This window comes from Narcine bancroftii, chromosome 4 (genome assembly GCF_036971445.1).
Source record: "Narcine bancroftii isolate sNarBan1 chromosome 4, sNarBan1.hap1, whole genome shotgun sequence".
Classification (NCBI taxonomy): domain Eukaryota; kingdom Metazoa; phylum Chordata; class Chondrichthyes; order Torpediniformes; family Narcinidae; genus Narcine; species Narcine bancroftii.
Window position 1 is genome coordinate 25956554 of NC_091472.1, and position 16151 is coordinate 25972704.

The window sequence follows — 16151 nt, forward strand, 5'->3', positions numbered from 1 at the left end:
GTAACATCTGAGCAAAATCAGTTTCAGGAAGCACAGTACATATTCAACTCCAAACTAAAGAGATGAATTGGTTAACTCTGCACATCAAGATTTATGATGATAGCCTGAGCTGTAGCAAAAAAATGTATTATGTCAACCTGGAAATCAGAAGATAGCCTGAGCGTACAGCAATAGTACATAGAAATGAATAAATGTATTCCATTGGAAATATAATTTAAGAAATAACATCACAGTATTTGAACAAATTTGGGAACCGTACATGAAACTCAACAGAGAAGTCCTACCGCCGCCTCAAATGACAGAAGGAGAAGAAGACGAAATGAACTGACCCAGTATGTAAAAGTAGATGCACAAATTTCTTGTTTATTTTCATTGTGTGATGACATTGTTTAATGGGTTTAATGTATCGTATATGTTGACGTCCTGCTTTGCGGAAACTGCCAAAATGTTTGGCCTGGAAGTCAGCCTGAAGAAAACTGAGGTCCTCCATCAGCCAGCTCCCCACCATGACTACCAGCCCCCCCACATCTCCATCGGGCACACAAAACTCAAAACGGTCAACCAGTTTACCTATCTCGGCTGCACCATTTCATCAGATGCAAGGATCGACAATGAGATAGACAACAGACTCGCCAAGGCAAATAGCGCCTTTGGAAGACTACACAAAAGAGTCTGGAAAAACAACCAACTGAAAAACCTCACAAAGATAAGCGTATACAGAGCTGTTGTCATACCCACACTCCTGTTCGGCTCCGAATCATGGGTCCTCTACCGGCATCACATACGACTCCTAGAACGCTTCCACCAGCATTGTCTCTGCTCCATCCTCAACATCCATTGGAGCGCTTTCATCCCTAATGTCGAAGTACTCGAGATGGCAGAGGTCGACAGCATCGAGTCCACGCTGCTGAAGATCCAGCTGCGCTGGATGGGTCACGTCTCCAGAATAGAGGACCATCGCCTTCCCAAGATCGTGTTATATGGCGAGCTCTCCACTGGCCACCGTGACAGAGGTGCACCAAAGAAAAGGTACAAGGACTGCTTAAAGAAATCTCTTGGTGCCTGCCACATTGACCACCGCCAGTGGGCTGATATCGCCTCAAACCGTGCATCTTGGCGCCTCACAGTTTGGCGGGCAGCAACCTCCTTTGAAGAAGACTGAGAGCCCACCTCACTGACAAAAGGCAAAGGAGGAAAAACCCAACACCCAACCCCAACCAACCAATTTTCCCCTGCAGCCGCTGCAACCGTGTCTGCCTGTCCCGCATCGGACTTGTCAGCCACAAACGAGCCTGCAGCTGACGTGGACTTTTACCCCCTCCATAAATCTTCGTCCGCGAAGCCAAGCCAAAGAAAGAAAGAAGAAGTGGGTGGGGAGGGGGGTGGGAAAGAGGGAGGGAAGGGAGGGGGGGAAAAGGGGAGAAAATGACGGTGTATATTCAAGAGGGAAATATTTGTGTGTATTTTGGACAGTATGGTTCATAGTGTGAAAAAAAGATTGTGAAAGCTAATGATGCTGGTTTTTAAAATAATAAGTGCATAATGTAGTTCATTATCCAAATGTACAAGTGCGACCCAACAAAACAGTGTTCTCTGCTCCTCAGTAAAAAAAACATGCAAACACAAGTACAGACATAGCACAGAGACAAACGATGATCAAATGGCAGAACATATCAATAATATTGTTCAATAAACAGCAGAGTTTCCGAGGGTTTGTATGAACAGTTCAGTCTCAATGGATACAGGCTCTGAAAACTCAGTGATTAGAGCTTTGTAATCCAGGGGTTGCAAGTTTGTTCCTCTCTGGGGCCTCATTTCTGTGAGGGGGCGCTTGACAAAGTGGTGACTCTCTGTCTTCCTTTCGGTAGACAAAGTTAAAGAATGTAATGTACGTACATTCTAAATGTAGTTTTACATGACAATAATGGAACCTTTACCGTGGCCTATGGGAAGCAGCTGTTTCTCAACCTGGTGGTGCTGGCTCTGCTATACCTGTATCTCTGATACACCTGTCTTGTGGACTGTTATAGTTTTGATCCCTTCCCACATGTGCCCCGGGTTGCCAGTATTGCACAGCTGTCTTTGAATCTTCTGTGCGCACCCACACGTTGCCTTTCCGATTGCACAGGAGAGTTCAGCCCCGGTTGATCTTAGTTCCATCTCATCTCCTGTCCTGAAAGCAGCATCATGCCTGTTGAGAAGTGCACAGACCTGTGCCTCAAACCTTGGCTTCTGTTAGCCTTGGCGGTGAAGCATTTGATCTCGGTGAAATCCTCAATGTTCTTGCTGATGTAGCCAGTCATTGACCTCGAGTACTCCTCGATGATTACATGACCATCTCCCTGAAACAGCTCCAGTCTGTGGTCTCAAGGCAATCCTGTAGTGCTGCTGTGGCTTCCTCCCCACCCCCGAACACATCGCGATCTCCCTACGAACTGGCTATTTTTGTTTACCAGCTGTCTGGATGCTGGGTTTAGCAGATCGGATATGTAATCCGAATAACCAAGGATGGGGCCAAGGGCAGCCTTGCACGCTCCAGGGAGTTCTCTCCTCTGGTGGCGAAGTTTACATGCTGTTGAAACCGTGGTAGAACTGCTTTCAGGTTGGCGTAATTGAAGTCGCCACCAAACTTAAGCCAGTTGAATCTCCATTTTAGTTCTTTATGATCAAGAGATGGCATCATAAATCTCCTTTATTGCCTCGCCTTCATTAGCCAAGAATTCCCTGGGCAGGGAGAAGGGTCTGCATTTCACCATCAAGTAGGAGGTCTTTATAACAGAGACATTTGTGCAATAGTTCTCATTGATATAAATGCAGACCCCTTCCTCAAAACTTGCCAGAAGCACCAGGATCTCTGTCTGCCCGGAAGGCCATCAAAGCAGGATGGCTGACTCTGGAATGGAGTCCTGGAGCTACATTTCTGTAATCAACAGAACACAGCAGTCCAGCAATTCTCTCTGGTTCAGATGCTGCCTCAGGTCATCCATTTTCTTCTCCATTGATCTTACACTTGTGAGCAAGATTGTCACTCAGTCTAACCCCGATGCTGGCTCACATGCCGCACTTCTGCCTTCTTGCAGAGTGTTTCTGACAGACTCCGTCCCTTCCAGCTGAGTCCATAGATCCCTAAAACTGGTGACACAGTAGATTCGTCAAGAAAAAGCCATTTGCTGTGCTTGCCTTCACAGTCAAGTAATTGAATATAGGAATTGGTTTGTCATATAATCCGGTGTTGTCTGTAAGAAGGTTGTACATTCTCCCCGTGGCTGCATAAGTTTTCTACCAGTGCTCCAGTTTCCACCCACCCTCCAAACATATGGGTTGTAGGTTAATTTGGGTGACACAGGATTCTACCATGTGTAAATAAATTTAAATGTAATACTGCAGCTGTACAAAAGATTAGAGTATGTTCTGGTTGCCATGCTTCAGGAAAGTTGTGGTGGCAAAAGCACAAGGGTTCACCAGGATATTGCCTGGAATGGAGGACTGTAGTTACAAGGAGAGATTGGATTGGCCAGATTTATGCTCAACCGAATGTATAAGGCTACAGCATGACTTTATAGAAGCCCATAAAATTATGAGCTAGGCCAAAATATTCTGAGTTCTTTCTCAGAAAAACAGTAGTGACAAAGCCCCGCGTTATATTCCTGCTTCCAGAATGACTCAACAAGAGGCTCAAACGAGTACCAGGATGCCAAAAAAAGTTAGAAAGTACACCAAATCTAAAACCCCAAATATCCAGGCTTGGAGAAGGTCTTTGCTTAAAGTCTTAATGCAAAGAACAGTGGCTTTAATGAAGGAAAATATTTTAGTCTGCTTCATAGGTATTTGATAAGGCTAAAACTTAAGTTTGAGCCTCATAAATAGATGAGAGGCAACCAAAACCTTGGTCAAAGAGGATTTTTAATTGGGACATCTTAAAGAAGACAGGAACAGAGAAGACACAAAGGATAAATGGATTTAGGAAGGAAATTCCAGAGGCTTAGCTAGTTAGTTAGTGGTTTAACCACCAAACTTAAGCCAGTTGAATCTCCATTTTAGTTCTTTATGATCAATCTGTAATCATTTAAAAAAATTGCTTCCCACAAAGTAGTCACCTTTAAAAAGAATTGGTTATCACTAGCTTTGAATTTCTCTTGTATGCCTATATTGTGTCTTGCTGTAATGAATGACTCTATAGACCAACTGACAGAGATCCTTATAGACATCTTCAACACATCACTGCAGTAGTCATTCATCCGTGCAGATTTCAAGACAGCCACCATTATCATAGTACCAAAGAGGGTGACAGTAACAGACCTCAACAACTGGAGCCCTGTGGCACTGACCTCCCCCTTTATGAAATGCTTTGAGCATCTGATAATGGAAAGCATCACTGTGTATATTAGGGTATTAATTTAGCTGCTTGGTATTTTAGCATATTGCCATTCTTTTCAAGTACTCTATGTTGGAAAGGTGGACTGAAGAGGTGTGCTCGGTGCGATAGGTACAAATTAGGTGAACATGAATTTCTCACTTTAAAAAAGGCAAAGATTACAAAATGAACAGCATTTTATGAGAAAAGCACCAACTAAGCATTCAAATCCAACAGAAAATAAAGTTGTGTGTTTGCCAATCAGTCCAATTCATTTACCTTGATTAAACGTACTTCATCACTTTTTGGCTGGATCGCTGAATGAAGCCCCTGTGGAGACAAAGTTCAAAATCAGAAAGGGTTGTAGTTATCCCGTGTTTTCCTTTTTCTTTCCTCACCCTCTCTCTCTCTCACCACCAAAAAGGTTATAACCAAGCCCGTGGACTGGTCGCAAAGCAAGTTAAAGCAGCAATCCCATATGACAGGATCATCCAGCATGAAACAGGGTCTTCAGCCCTGCTCACTTATGCTGACCAATTTGGTATTCTGGCCCAAGGTAATTTCCCTCCATTTGGCTCATATCATTCTGAACCTTTCCTGTTCATTTATTTATCCGTCCAAACATTTTACAAATGCCAAAACCATACCTGCTTCTGTTGCTTCTCCTGGCAGAATTCTGAGTGAAAAAGTTATGCCTTACAGTAGGTCCCTTTTAAATCTCTCTCATCGCACTTTGTACCCATAATCTCTAGTTCAGGAACCATCTACCCTGAGAAAATGGATTGTGAACATTCACTCTATTCATGTCCTGCACTCAGCTTCCTGCACTCCAAGGAATGAAGACCCAGCATCTCCTTTAACTCAAGCCCTCAAGTACCATTAATGTTATATGCGAAAAGTGTCAAGTCCTATATCCTCAAAAGCATAAGTTTTCAAACAATAAATACATGCACTCAGTGGAATTCCACGTGAGTTGGTTAATTGAAATAATAACCCTTGTTACAAATCAAAAAGCACTGAAATTCATGTTTGATATATTTTCCTTCAAACAAGTTATAATTCAGAGAATTTGCAATATTTCAATGGAACTTGCAGCTCACATATCCTAACCACCAGAATCCTTGGTTGAAAAAGTGGATGGTATCCAAAATGAAAATGAACAAATTTGTTAGTTTCCTTTGCTTAACTGGGAAGGACCCAGTAAAATTACATTTGGTAAAACCACTTCCAATCATCTTACCCATCCCACCCCCACCCACCCCCATTAAGGTCTAATTGCCTTTCATTATCACTTGAATTTAGTTCAGTTCAGTCCAGCCTCTTTTACTTCAACCTCATTCTCCATCTCCTCACACTTGGAACATTTTTAAAAGCCCCCCTCCTCTGGTCCACCTCAGATCATTTCAGAAAAGTGTCTGCTTTAATGACCTCAGCTGCAACTAATTCTGGTAGATTTCTCCCTCAACTGGTATTGTATCAGGCACTTCCTCTTCACAACAAGCTTCATTATTCACTCACAAATCTTCTTGACCATCTGCAGTGAAACTACTAAAATGTATTAGCATTCAAAACCTCCCTCCTGTACGACATTCCCTATCTTCATGTTTCATCACTCAATATGGATCAATGGTCGGTGCTCTCTTTTTAAGGCATCCTACATATCCCAACCTGCATAAACAAAGTAGCTCCCAAACCTTTCAGCTGTGACCTGTAGCTAGCCCTCCTACCCTCCTCCACAGTGGTCATTCCACACCTCTGATCCCAGTGGGTTTGCTAATCCCCCTCTGTAGTGCATGTCAAAAACCAAGGCTTTTATTAACTAGAAGACTGTAGGTCGACCAGTCCAGAATGATATGGGTCTGGCTAGTGTAAGGTAAAACATCATGAGATGGGAATGTGTAAGGAGTTACCCTGTACAGGGCTGTAACAAGAAGGGGAGGTGTCCTTGTACTCCTGTTAGGTAAAACATCATGAGATGGGAATGTGCAGGGCTGTAACAAGATGTGAATGCATCCTTGTACTTACAAGATAAGAGAGACATTGATGGATTGAGAGGCAGGAAGCTAGCAGGGAAAGGATAGCAACAGTTTTAGTCATTGGACAAGTAATGATATGATGATGTTCTAAGCACGTATCCAAGGGTATAAAAAATCACCATTTTGCTGATAACGGCAGAATGCATTCTCCGACTAACATGGTTAGTCGCAAGTGTTACAATCCGGTAATAAAGAACAAAGAACCCTGATTTCGACTCAGCCTGGTGTTTGTCTCACTCATTCATGAACAAAGCAGACCTAACACTAGGAGCAACCCTTTAAGACCTACCAGTAGGTGTGGCTACACTCTCTGCCAATCACCACCATCCTATACCACAATATATACATATACACATTGGTGATAGAATCCGTACTTTCACACACTCAGCTTCCTTTGGAAGGTTGCCCTTTAATGCACCATCAATGACTCCAAAAGACTGAAGTTGAGCAAAACTGATAAGCTTTTATTCACAACAGAATGAAGGCATGTCCATGCTGGTTGACTGTCCCAAACAGAGGAGGGGGCTTATATACCATGTCACCTTTATTCAGGAGTCTGTAGGAGGAGCCACAGGTACAGTCAGCCAATGAGTGTGCCCAGACAGATAAATATATACATAAATTGGTTTACCGCACCCTTCCTTGGCCTTCCAAGGACTGAATACTGCCATTCATCATGGCATCAGCTCCCTCCTTTGCTATAGGCTCCTTTCAATTTTTAAATTGCTGAACAATCAAAGCAACTGCTCACACTAACCATCTGAGACTCTCATATTCATTAAACAATTTTTATTTGTTTGTATATACGAATACTTGTCCTGCATATGTATTGTTTGTCCGTATGTGTGATATGTCTAGTTGTGTGTCTGCATGCTTTACACTGAGGACCAGAGAAAGCTGCTTCATCAGGTTGTACTTGTGCAATCAGATGACAATAAACGTGACTTGACAAAATTAACTATGTAGCTTCTGCCTTGGAACTGAATTGATGTCAGCTTCGATCCCATTTTGTTTAAAGACTAGCCTCAAGAGTCAAATTCCCACTTGTCAATAAGGTGCCTTTCAAATCCTCTCTTCCCTTCACTTGCTTCGATTCACAAATGCCTAGAAAACTCCAAGGGCAATTATCTCAAAGTGCAGGTTAAAACAGACTTCTGGATACTATCAAACCCCAATGAGATGGGAATTTGGGATCAATGGAAAGCAATGTGGATCTTGGGATTCATTCAACTGTCAATTAAAAAAAGACAGTAAACATCACAAACGTTTCTTCATTAAAATTCATAAATTTAAAAGCTAGATCAGTGCAAATGTACAATATCAAGTTCTCAGGAAGTTAAACCCAGCACTGCAAATTCTTTCAATGTTATTTGATTACAGGTTCAAGAAAGCTGTTCTAAACTTCAGTAAGGCTTCCTTTTTCTGGAATATGGTTGCAAGTTTAATGACCCACTCCTCGTACAGCTTTCAAGTGACAAACAATGACAGACTCTAAATCCAAACCATGTTTCATTTAAAAGAAAAGGAGATACAAAACCTAATTTAGATCTTTGAGATAGTACAAGTCATATGTGTGGCAGAGAAAATTAAATGAATCAACTTGCAATGTTCCAGAGAACAAAATTGGTGATGCAGAATAAGTAAAACTCAAGCAACCATGAAGAATAAAAATGTTTCAACAAGGAAGTGACTACGCAAAATATATGCCTACAGCCGCGTGCTACTCAAAAGAAGAAACACACACGAGGTGCAGTCAGGTTAAGCTTTGAGTTTTATGAGGGCTCAGGCTCGACTTTTGTACTTGCACTGTTCCCGCCGTGCCCCCCCCCCCCACCTTGGCTGATGTCACAACATGCATAACAAAAGCAGGGTTTCCCATGCGCGGGTACTGTCCTGCATAACAATGCCCTTCTTCCCTGTGTGCTGTCACTGTCTGTTGGCTGCGCAGCAAGACCAGTGCCATTTTGGGGTCGCTGGCCTTTAAACTGCCCTTGGCGTTCACCCACCGATTTGCTTGTTGGAGCCAGTGTGGCTGCGCGGGCTGCTGGCCTTTGCTTGCGCTTGCTGACCGGAGCACCAGCTCAATCGCTGTGGCGGCAGGCTGCCACATGACCCCCCACACCCAGCACTGGCGGTATTGTCCTTGTTATTGACCTTGGTGCCCAGAGGCAAAGTCTCTGCAGCCTTTGGTGGCCTGCCTCTTTGGCATGGTGCTGGTGTCTCGACCGGGCGTGCTGGGTCCGGGTGTGCCGGCTTCAGCCTGTCTGTGGTGAAGACCTCTGACCTCCAGCTTAAACGTGGCCCCGTTGTTGTGGATGACCCAGAACGGACCCTCGTATGGCCTCTGAAGCAGTGGACAATGTGGACCCCTGCGAATGAAAACATGCTCACAGACCTACAGGTCTTTGGGTATGTTGGTCACGCGTGTCCGTGCCCGGAAAGTCGAATCAGGGCCAGGTTTCTGACTCTTTCCCGTGGCCTGCTGACGAACACTGCAGAGTCATCCTGCTGTCCACCGGGGGATGGTACAAATTCTCCCAGGACCACCCGTGGAGCTCCGTAGATGAGTTCAGCCAGCGGTGTTGAGGTCCTCCTTCGGTGCTGTGCAAATCCCAACAGCACCCATGGTAGCTCGTCTACCCAGTTGGGCCCTTGGGAATCTGGTGATGAGCATGGTTTTGAGGTGCCTGTGGAAGCGCTCCACCAATCCATTGGACTGTGGGTGGTAAGCTGTTGTGTGATGCAGCTGGGCACCCCATAGGCTGGTGAGGTCAGACCACTGGAGGTGAGCTGGGTCCCTCTGTCAGATGTGATGTGGGACGGTAACCCGAACTGTGCCACCCAGGATTATATGAGGGCCCTGGTGCATGAGATTATGGATGTGTCTGCCAGTGGGACTGCTTCTGGCCACCTGGTGAAGTGGTTGACTATTGTGAACAGATAGCGGAAAACCTGGGATACCGGCAAGGGTCCTACTATGTCCACATGGATGTGGTCGAACCTTCATTGTGCAGGCTTGAAGTGCTGAGGTGGGGTCTTGGTGTACTGCTGTACCTTGGTTGTACAGGGATAAATATGAATTAAAATACTCAAGTGCTCACATTAATTGCAATTATCTGTGGCAAGAAAATAACTCAAGATCAAGTTGCAAAGGAATATGATAAATATGGACTGAGGAATTCTAACCCAATGCATCCAACAAAGCTTCAAGGTTCAGATCAGTTCCCCTTTTACACCCTTGGGGTCAAAACACAGATTTTGGAGGAACTCAGCTGCTCTCACAGTGGAGGTAAAGATACATTACTGATGTTTTGAGCCTGTGCCCTTTGGGGTACTTATTTGATTTTGAGTTCAACTGAAGCACCTTCGGAATGGGCACTAAATGCAAGCTTCCTGCCAATTCCCCAGCCACCTGTCTATACTGGCAATAATTTGGAGTAGTTAATCAGCCTGCAAACCAGCAAGTCTTTGGAAGTGGGAGGAAACCAGAGCACCTGCTGGAAACCACACATGGTCACATGGAGAACTTACAGATGCTACCAGAAACACAATTGACTCAAGTTGCTGAAACTGTATGGCAGCAGGGCTAACCGTGTCATCTTGATCCTCTCTTTGGGAGACATTGATACTTTGCTGTACAAAAATATACTGGAGTAACAACATGAAGGCCTAGACTAATATGCCAGGGACAAAATTCAAGTCCCACCAGGGGAGCTGGGCAATTTACATTCATTTCACAACATAACACTGAACTTTAAAACTAGTATCACTTCTGCAGTACCCATTTAGTTTGCTAATGCCCTTGAGAATAGGGAAATGACCCGCTCTTATCTAGACTGTTCTATGTCTCTCGATGTGTACCAGTGTGGTTGACTCTTAACTGTCTTCCGAAATAATCCAGCAAGCTTTTTGATTCAAGAGTTATGAATGCAGGACACCAGCTACTGTCCCACCCCTCCTGTGTTGGAATAAAACAATGCCCGTCTGGTTCTTAGGGAACAGTTCTAACAGCTTTAGGTGTTTGATTACTTGTTGAGAAGACACAATCGCTTCATCTTGGAACTAGAAGTAGCCAGCTGAAGCTGTGGCCCAGATCATTCTGAGACAGGATAGCAGCTCCAGAGAGGGGATGATGGGATGATGTGGGGAGGGAAGTTGGGGGAGGGGGGTAGGCTACAGAGTGTGATTATCCAGCATAATGCAGCTGGATAGAAGTTAGTACAGATGAGTTCCCCTTAATGATGGCCACACTTGGCATTGTAGAACTGATGCAGAACACTAATCTTTTATAGTAAGTTGAATGTTTTAAGTTTGACGAAAATATTCTTGTGACTATTTTCTAACTATACAATGAAGCAAAAGTTCCAGGTTTGGGACTTTGAATTATAAATCCAATAAACTATTGTATTCTCAGAGATTAGCACGAGAATTTAGTCATTAGGTTGTGTATATGGTACCTGGACCACAAGATATGGATCTGCAATGTAATTTACAGGAAAATTCTCCACAGAAAATCTCATCATCCTCTTGCTAGCAATTCCAAACTAAGTAGCAACGGATTGCACTGTTTAAAAGCCAACAGATAGTGCATGCAGTAATATGTCAATTCAAGATCCTAAAATAATTAACCAAAGAAAGGCAAACTATAAATAAAAATAAACTTTGCCGTTTCCTCCTACTTTTTTTTACCCGACTGCTATTCTCCTCATCAGGTAGAACTAATGAACATCAGCAGTGTTTGTAGCCATCAGCCACTAGAAATTAGACCCAGCATCAAAACTGTGTTGACAAATTTAGAATGCCCAATAAAGGTCACCTTAATTAGTAACCATGAAGAGTTTTAGTCCATAAAATTTTAGTAATTCCTTACTTAATGTGAAATGTTAAAGGTGATTCAGTTACAGAGATGCACAGCACAGAGGTGGAGCATTTGTCTTGTCGTATTTATGCTAATTGTTTTGCCTGTGTACCCTGACCATGACCACCAAATCGTTTTGGGGTTTCCCCCAACCAGAAGCTCAGGATGAACAATGAAATCTGGATCCTGCTGAGAGTCAGATCACAGGCATTTAAGTCCAGAGATCCAGATCAATACAGCAGGAACGGGTATGACCTGCGGAAAGCTATCTCCTGGGTGAAGCGGAGATTCTGGATGAAAATGGAAATAACAAGGGACAGCTGTGGCAGGCCCGAAATGCCATAACCTTCTGCAAAACCAGATCCGGTAAAGTAGCTGATGGCAAAGCTTCTCTCCCAGAGGCACTTAATTCTTTTTACGCCTGATTTGACAACAGGAACAGTGAAGAACCACCCTTACTCACCCCCACATTCCCTGATGATCCCACCTTGTCCATATTTGAGGGTGACGCACGTACTGGCTTCAGGAGAGTGAATCCAAGGAAAGCATTCAGCCCGGATGGAGTAACTGGATAAATATTTAAAAATTTGTGCTGACCAACTTAACAAGGTATTCACAGATAGCTTCACTCCAGCAGGGCAGAGGTGCCCACCTGTTTCAAGCAGGCAAGAAGTTACTAAGCTACCTTAGTAACTATCAACCAGTAGCACTTAAATCAACAGTGATGAAGTGTTTTGAAAGGCTGGTGACGAAGCAGATCAGCTCCTGTCTGAGTGGTGATGTGGATACATTCCAGTTCGCCTATCGTAGTAACAAGTCTACAGTTGTTGCCATCTCAATGGCTTTACTCAAAACCATGGAACACCTGGACAACAAAGATGCCTACATCAGGATGCTCTTTATCAACTACAGTTTGGCATTCAACACCATCGTCCCCTCAAAACTGACCAGCAAACTCCAAGACCTGGGAGTTAATATCCCATTGTATATTGGGTCATGGATTTCCTCACCTCCGGACCACAATCAGTGAAGATTATGTTATGAAATAAAACAGCAACAATGTTAATAACCACAGACAATGGTTTTTCAAAAAAGTATGTTTTATTATTAATTTTTAATAGCATAACACTTCTGGCTTAACCCCCACTGTGAGCAAATGTATATATGTGTGTGTGTGTGTGTGTGTGTGTTCAAACTAAAACCATTACAGTTTAAGGTTGATTCTGAAGAGATGATTTTAAAGTTCAGTGTCAGAAAGCATTTGTGTTGAAACTCAAAGTCTTTACTGCTGTTTAAAAGCGATTATGGAGTAAATGTGAGGGAACGGATTTCTTTAAATTGTTGCTCAAAAGCAATAACGAAGTATTTTGAAACATCAAGTCATCAGACCTCTTTAAAACTCACACATTCCTATTGTAAAGTTGTTTTCAGATCAATGATTCTTCATGCCAACAGTTTTCTCTCTCTTGCATGGAGATTTTGGAATCTGTGTTCCACACGATAAATCTCTCCTCTTTTCCAAAGAGACGGTGAAGTGGCTATTTTATTCCACAATGATTTCACAAAACCAGACAATGGTTGAACTAGGTGACCATTTATAAAAAATGGTTACATTTCAAATGCAAGATTACTTTTTCTTTCTATTCAAAAAATGACCATTTCCATGGACATAACGAGGCTGCCCTCTATCTTAAAGAGACAGTCAGAAGTGGTCTTCCTCATTCAAAAGCCACTTATTCTGTGTTCTCCTTTGACCAGGAGTAACATGTAACAGTTCCTTTTCTGGTTACTGTACCTTCAATCCTGTCTTACTTACAAGATGGTTAACTTCTTTTGGTCTCAAAATGACTCTCGTTTAGTAATACTTTTCTCCTAAATGTCTCATCGCATGACATATGACTTAATTTCTGCCTTCGAAGTTCATAATGCCTGCTTCATAATTATGAATCATGATCTAATGGAGTCCAGTCTGCGCAGTTCATTGCCGTCCTTGGTAAGTTACTTCCTGCATCTCTTCCACTTACACCCACTTCAAAAGTATGAATCAAGAGCAATGGACTCCGAACTGTCTGTTAGTCAGCCAGCAGCTGCTTCTGAGCAAAGACCTATTGTTTTGAGTTCTTAATGGAGAACAGTCACAAGGCTTTTATGATTGTTTGCAGTTCTGAATTAGCAAACCTCTCAAACAAACAAGCTTCCAGCAGAACAATACATTAACAGACTTCTTGTCTTCGACATCTGACAGCTTCCAAAGGACACCCTGAGAGTAAGTGTGTCTCTGTAAAATGCAAATGTGCCCCGACCACCCAAAAGGTAAGAAATATATAATTCTAAAACTTAACTGTAAAGATTAATATTAGCACAAATCCATTACAATTGGTAAGAACTTTTCCTCCACAATCTCCATCAGTACTGGAGCACAACAGGGCTGTGTTCTTAGCCTCCTCTCTACTCACTTTACGCCATCGACAAATTTGCCGAGAGTACCATGGTAGTGGGTTGTATAAAAAAAAGCGATGAGTCAACATACAGGATGGAGATTGACAATTTGGCTGAATGGTGCACCAACAATAACCTTGCACTCAATGTCATCAAAACTAAGAAGTTGATTGTTGACTTCAGGAAATGAAAACCAGAGGTGTACAATCCAGTGATCATTGGGGAACCAGAGGTGGAGAGGGTGAACAAATTTATGTTCTTGTCACTATCTCAGAGGATCTTTCCTGGACCCAACACACCAATGGCATCGTGAAGAAAGCTCAACAGTGCCTCTACTGGACAAAGTGCCAACTCTCTGTCTGCCTTATCCATCGGAAAGCAGTAGCAATCATCAAAGACCTTCAGCACACATTCTCTTTTCATTGCTGCTATCAACCAAGAGGGACAGGTGCCACAAGACTCACACCACCAGATTCAGAAACAGCTACTACCTCTCCACCATCAGACTTCACAATGTCAAACTCAATCAGGGACTCATTTAAGGACTCTGACTTGTGCACTTTATTGATTTTCTTTTGTTCTTTCTGTATTGCACAGTTTGTTTACACTCATCATCTGTTTACAGTTCTTTGTTTACATGTTTACACTGTGCACGCTTTATTTTTTTGCACTACCGATTAGTGGTAATTCTGCTGTGCCCACAGGAAAAAGGAATCTCAGGGTTAAATGTATGTACTCTGACAATAAACCTGAAAAACCTGAAATCTAGAACCCATCCCTCCATTCCTTGCTGATTTGTCTGTCTGTCTACTTTAGTGAGTGCATCTGATTCCACCTCCTTCTCTGGCAGTGCTTTCCAGATATCAACCACTCTCCCAGTTTTATTCAAGCCCAGTCAATCTTCTCTTTCCAAATTGAAATTCTCCAATGCAAGCAATATCCTAATAAATTGGACAGCACGGTTAGCAGTAAGAGCAACATTGTCACAGCGCCAGCAACTCGGGTTCGAATCTGACACTGTCTGTAAGGAAAATGTCTGCGTGGGTTTCCTCCGGGTGCTCAAGTTTCCTCCCATCATTTGAAACGTTGGCAGGGTGTAATTGAGTGGTAAAGGTGTGTTGGCTGGAAGGGCCTGTTATCGAGCTGTATGTCTGAATATGTATATGCCTAAAATTACTTCTGAACTCTCCTGTACATATTCTACAGTATGGTGACCCAAAATGCACATAGTGCTCCAGCTGTGGACTAACCAATGTCCATAGGACATCATTACTTTCCTCCTTCTACATTCTGTGCAGAAATAATTAAGGCCAGTACCTTTTATCTCTCCTTACCTATCAGTGCTGCCAACTTCAGGACTTCTTGTGCATGGACATCAAGGCCGCTCTGGTCCTACCATTCATTGTATTTGTCTAGACTTGGTGCTCACGAAACACAGCAGGTCACACATCAGATTAAAAACCACATGCTGTTGTTCTGCCCATCTTTTCAACTTAATATTTTCCTTTAGCCTAAGTCTACCCTCCTCATTATCAGCATCTCCAACAATTTGTGTCCTTGTTGACGTCATCTCATCTAAACATAATGTATATTACAAACAGTAAGAATTACAGCAGAATTGGGACAACATAGTTAACATAGCTGTTAGTGCAGCGGTGTTACAGCTCCAGCACTTGGGACTGGGGTTCAAATCCCACACTGTCTGTAAGGAGTTTGTATGTTCTCCCTATGTCTGTGTGGGTCTTCCCCAAGGGCCCCCGCTTCCTCCCACAGTTCAAATGGTACTGGAGGAAGATAGGTCAATTGGGCGGCACAGCCTCATGCGCCAAAAGGATCTGTTACCATGCTACCTGCCTAAATTTAAATTTAACAAATACTTTAAATACAGTACTGGCCTCAGACTTTCAATCACAAAACCAATTCTCCAAATGACTGCCCCTCGACACCCAAACCCCCACTCATTTGTTCAGACGCCTGCCGACATTTTTCCATACCTTGATGAGGGGTTCAAGCCCGAAACACTGGTTATGTATTATTACCTTTGCTACATAAAGGACACTGTTTGACCTGATGAGTTTCTCCAACATTGTGTTGGTACTTCATCAACGGTATCTGCAGATTTTCATGTCTAACTTCTCCAACTGCTCCCTCCACCTCATTCTATTTACTTTTGTTTACTTGTAGCTTAACCTATCTTGTTCCGTCTTCCTGAACCCATTCCATCAGTGGGCAGTTGTCACCCCCCCAACCACTACGTACTTGGGTATAGTATTGAAAATAATTCTTCATCACCACCCACAACCAATCTCCTCACTTCTAATTTCATTTGAAAGCAATGTGAAACTCTCCTCATGCAAGAAAAATATTGGAGAAACTCCTGTCCAAGAAAGTAAAACCGTATCATGAGATAATCATATAAAATAACGTTCCTGGATCAGCCACCCAAGTCCGATGCAATCCCTAA

The 16151-nt window shown here is 43.0% G+C and overlaps 1 protein-coding gene across 2 annotated transcripts in view; it reads right to left on the reverse strand.

The window, feature by feature from the left end:
• Positions 1-16151, reverse strand: part of prkd3 (protein kinase D3) — a 384168-nt gene that overhangs the window by 110600 nt on the left and 257417 nt on the right. For both annotated transcript variants that reach the window (XM_069930973.1, XM_069930972.1), the window contains exon 5: positions 4634-4684. In XM_069930973.1, the coding sequence (XP_069787074.1) occupies positions 4634-4684 (51 nt within the window). The remainder of the gene's footprint in view (positions 1-4633; positions 4685-16151) is intronic.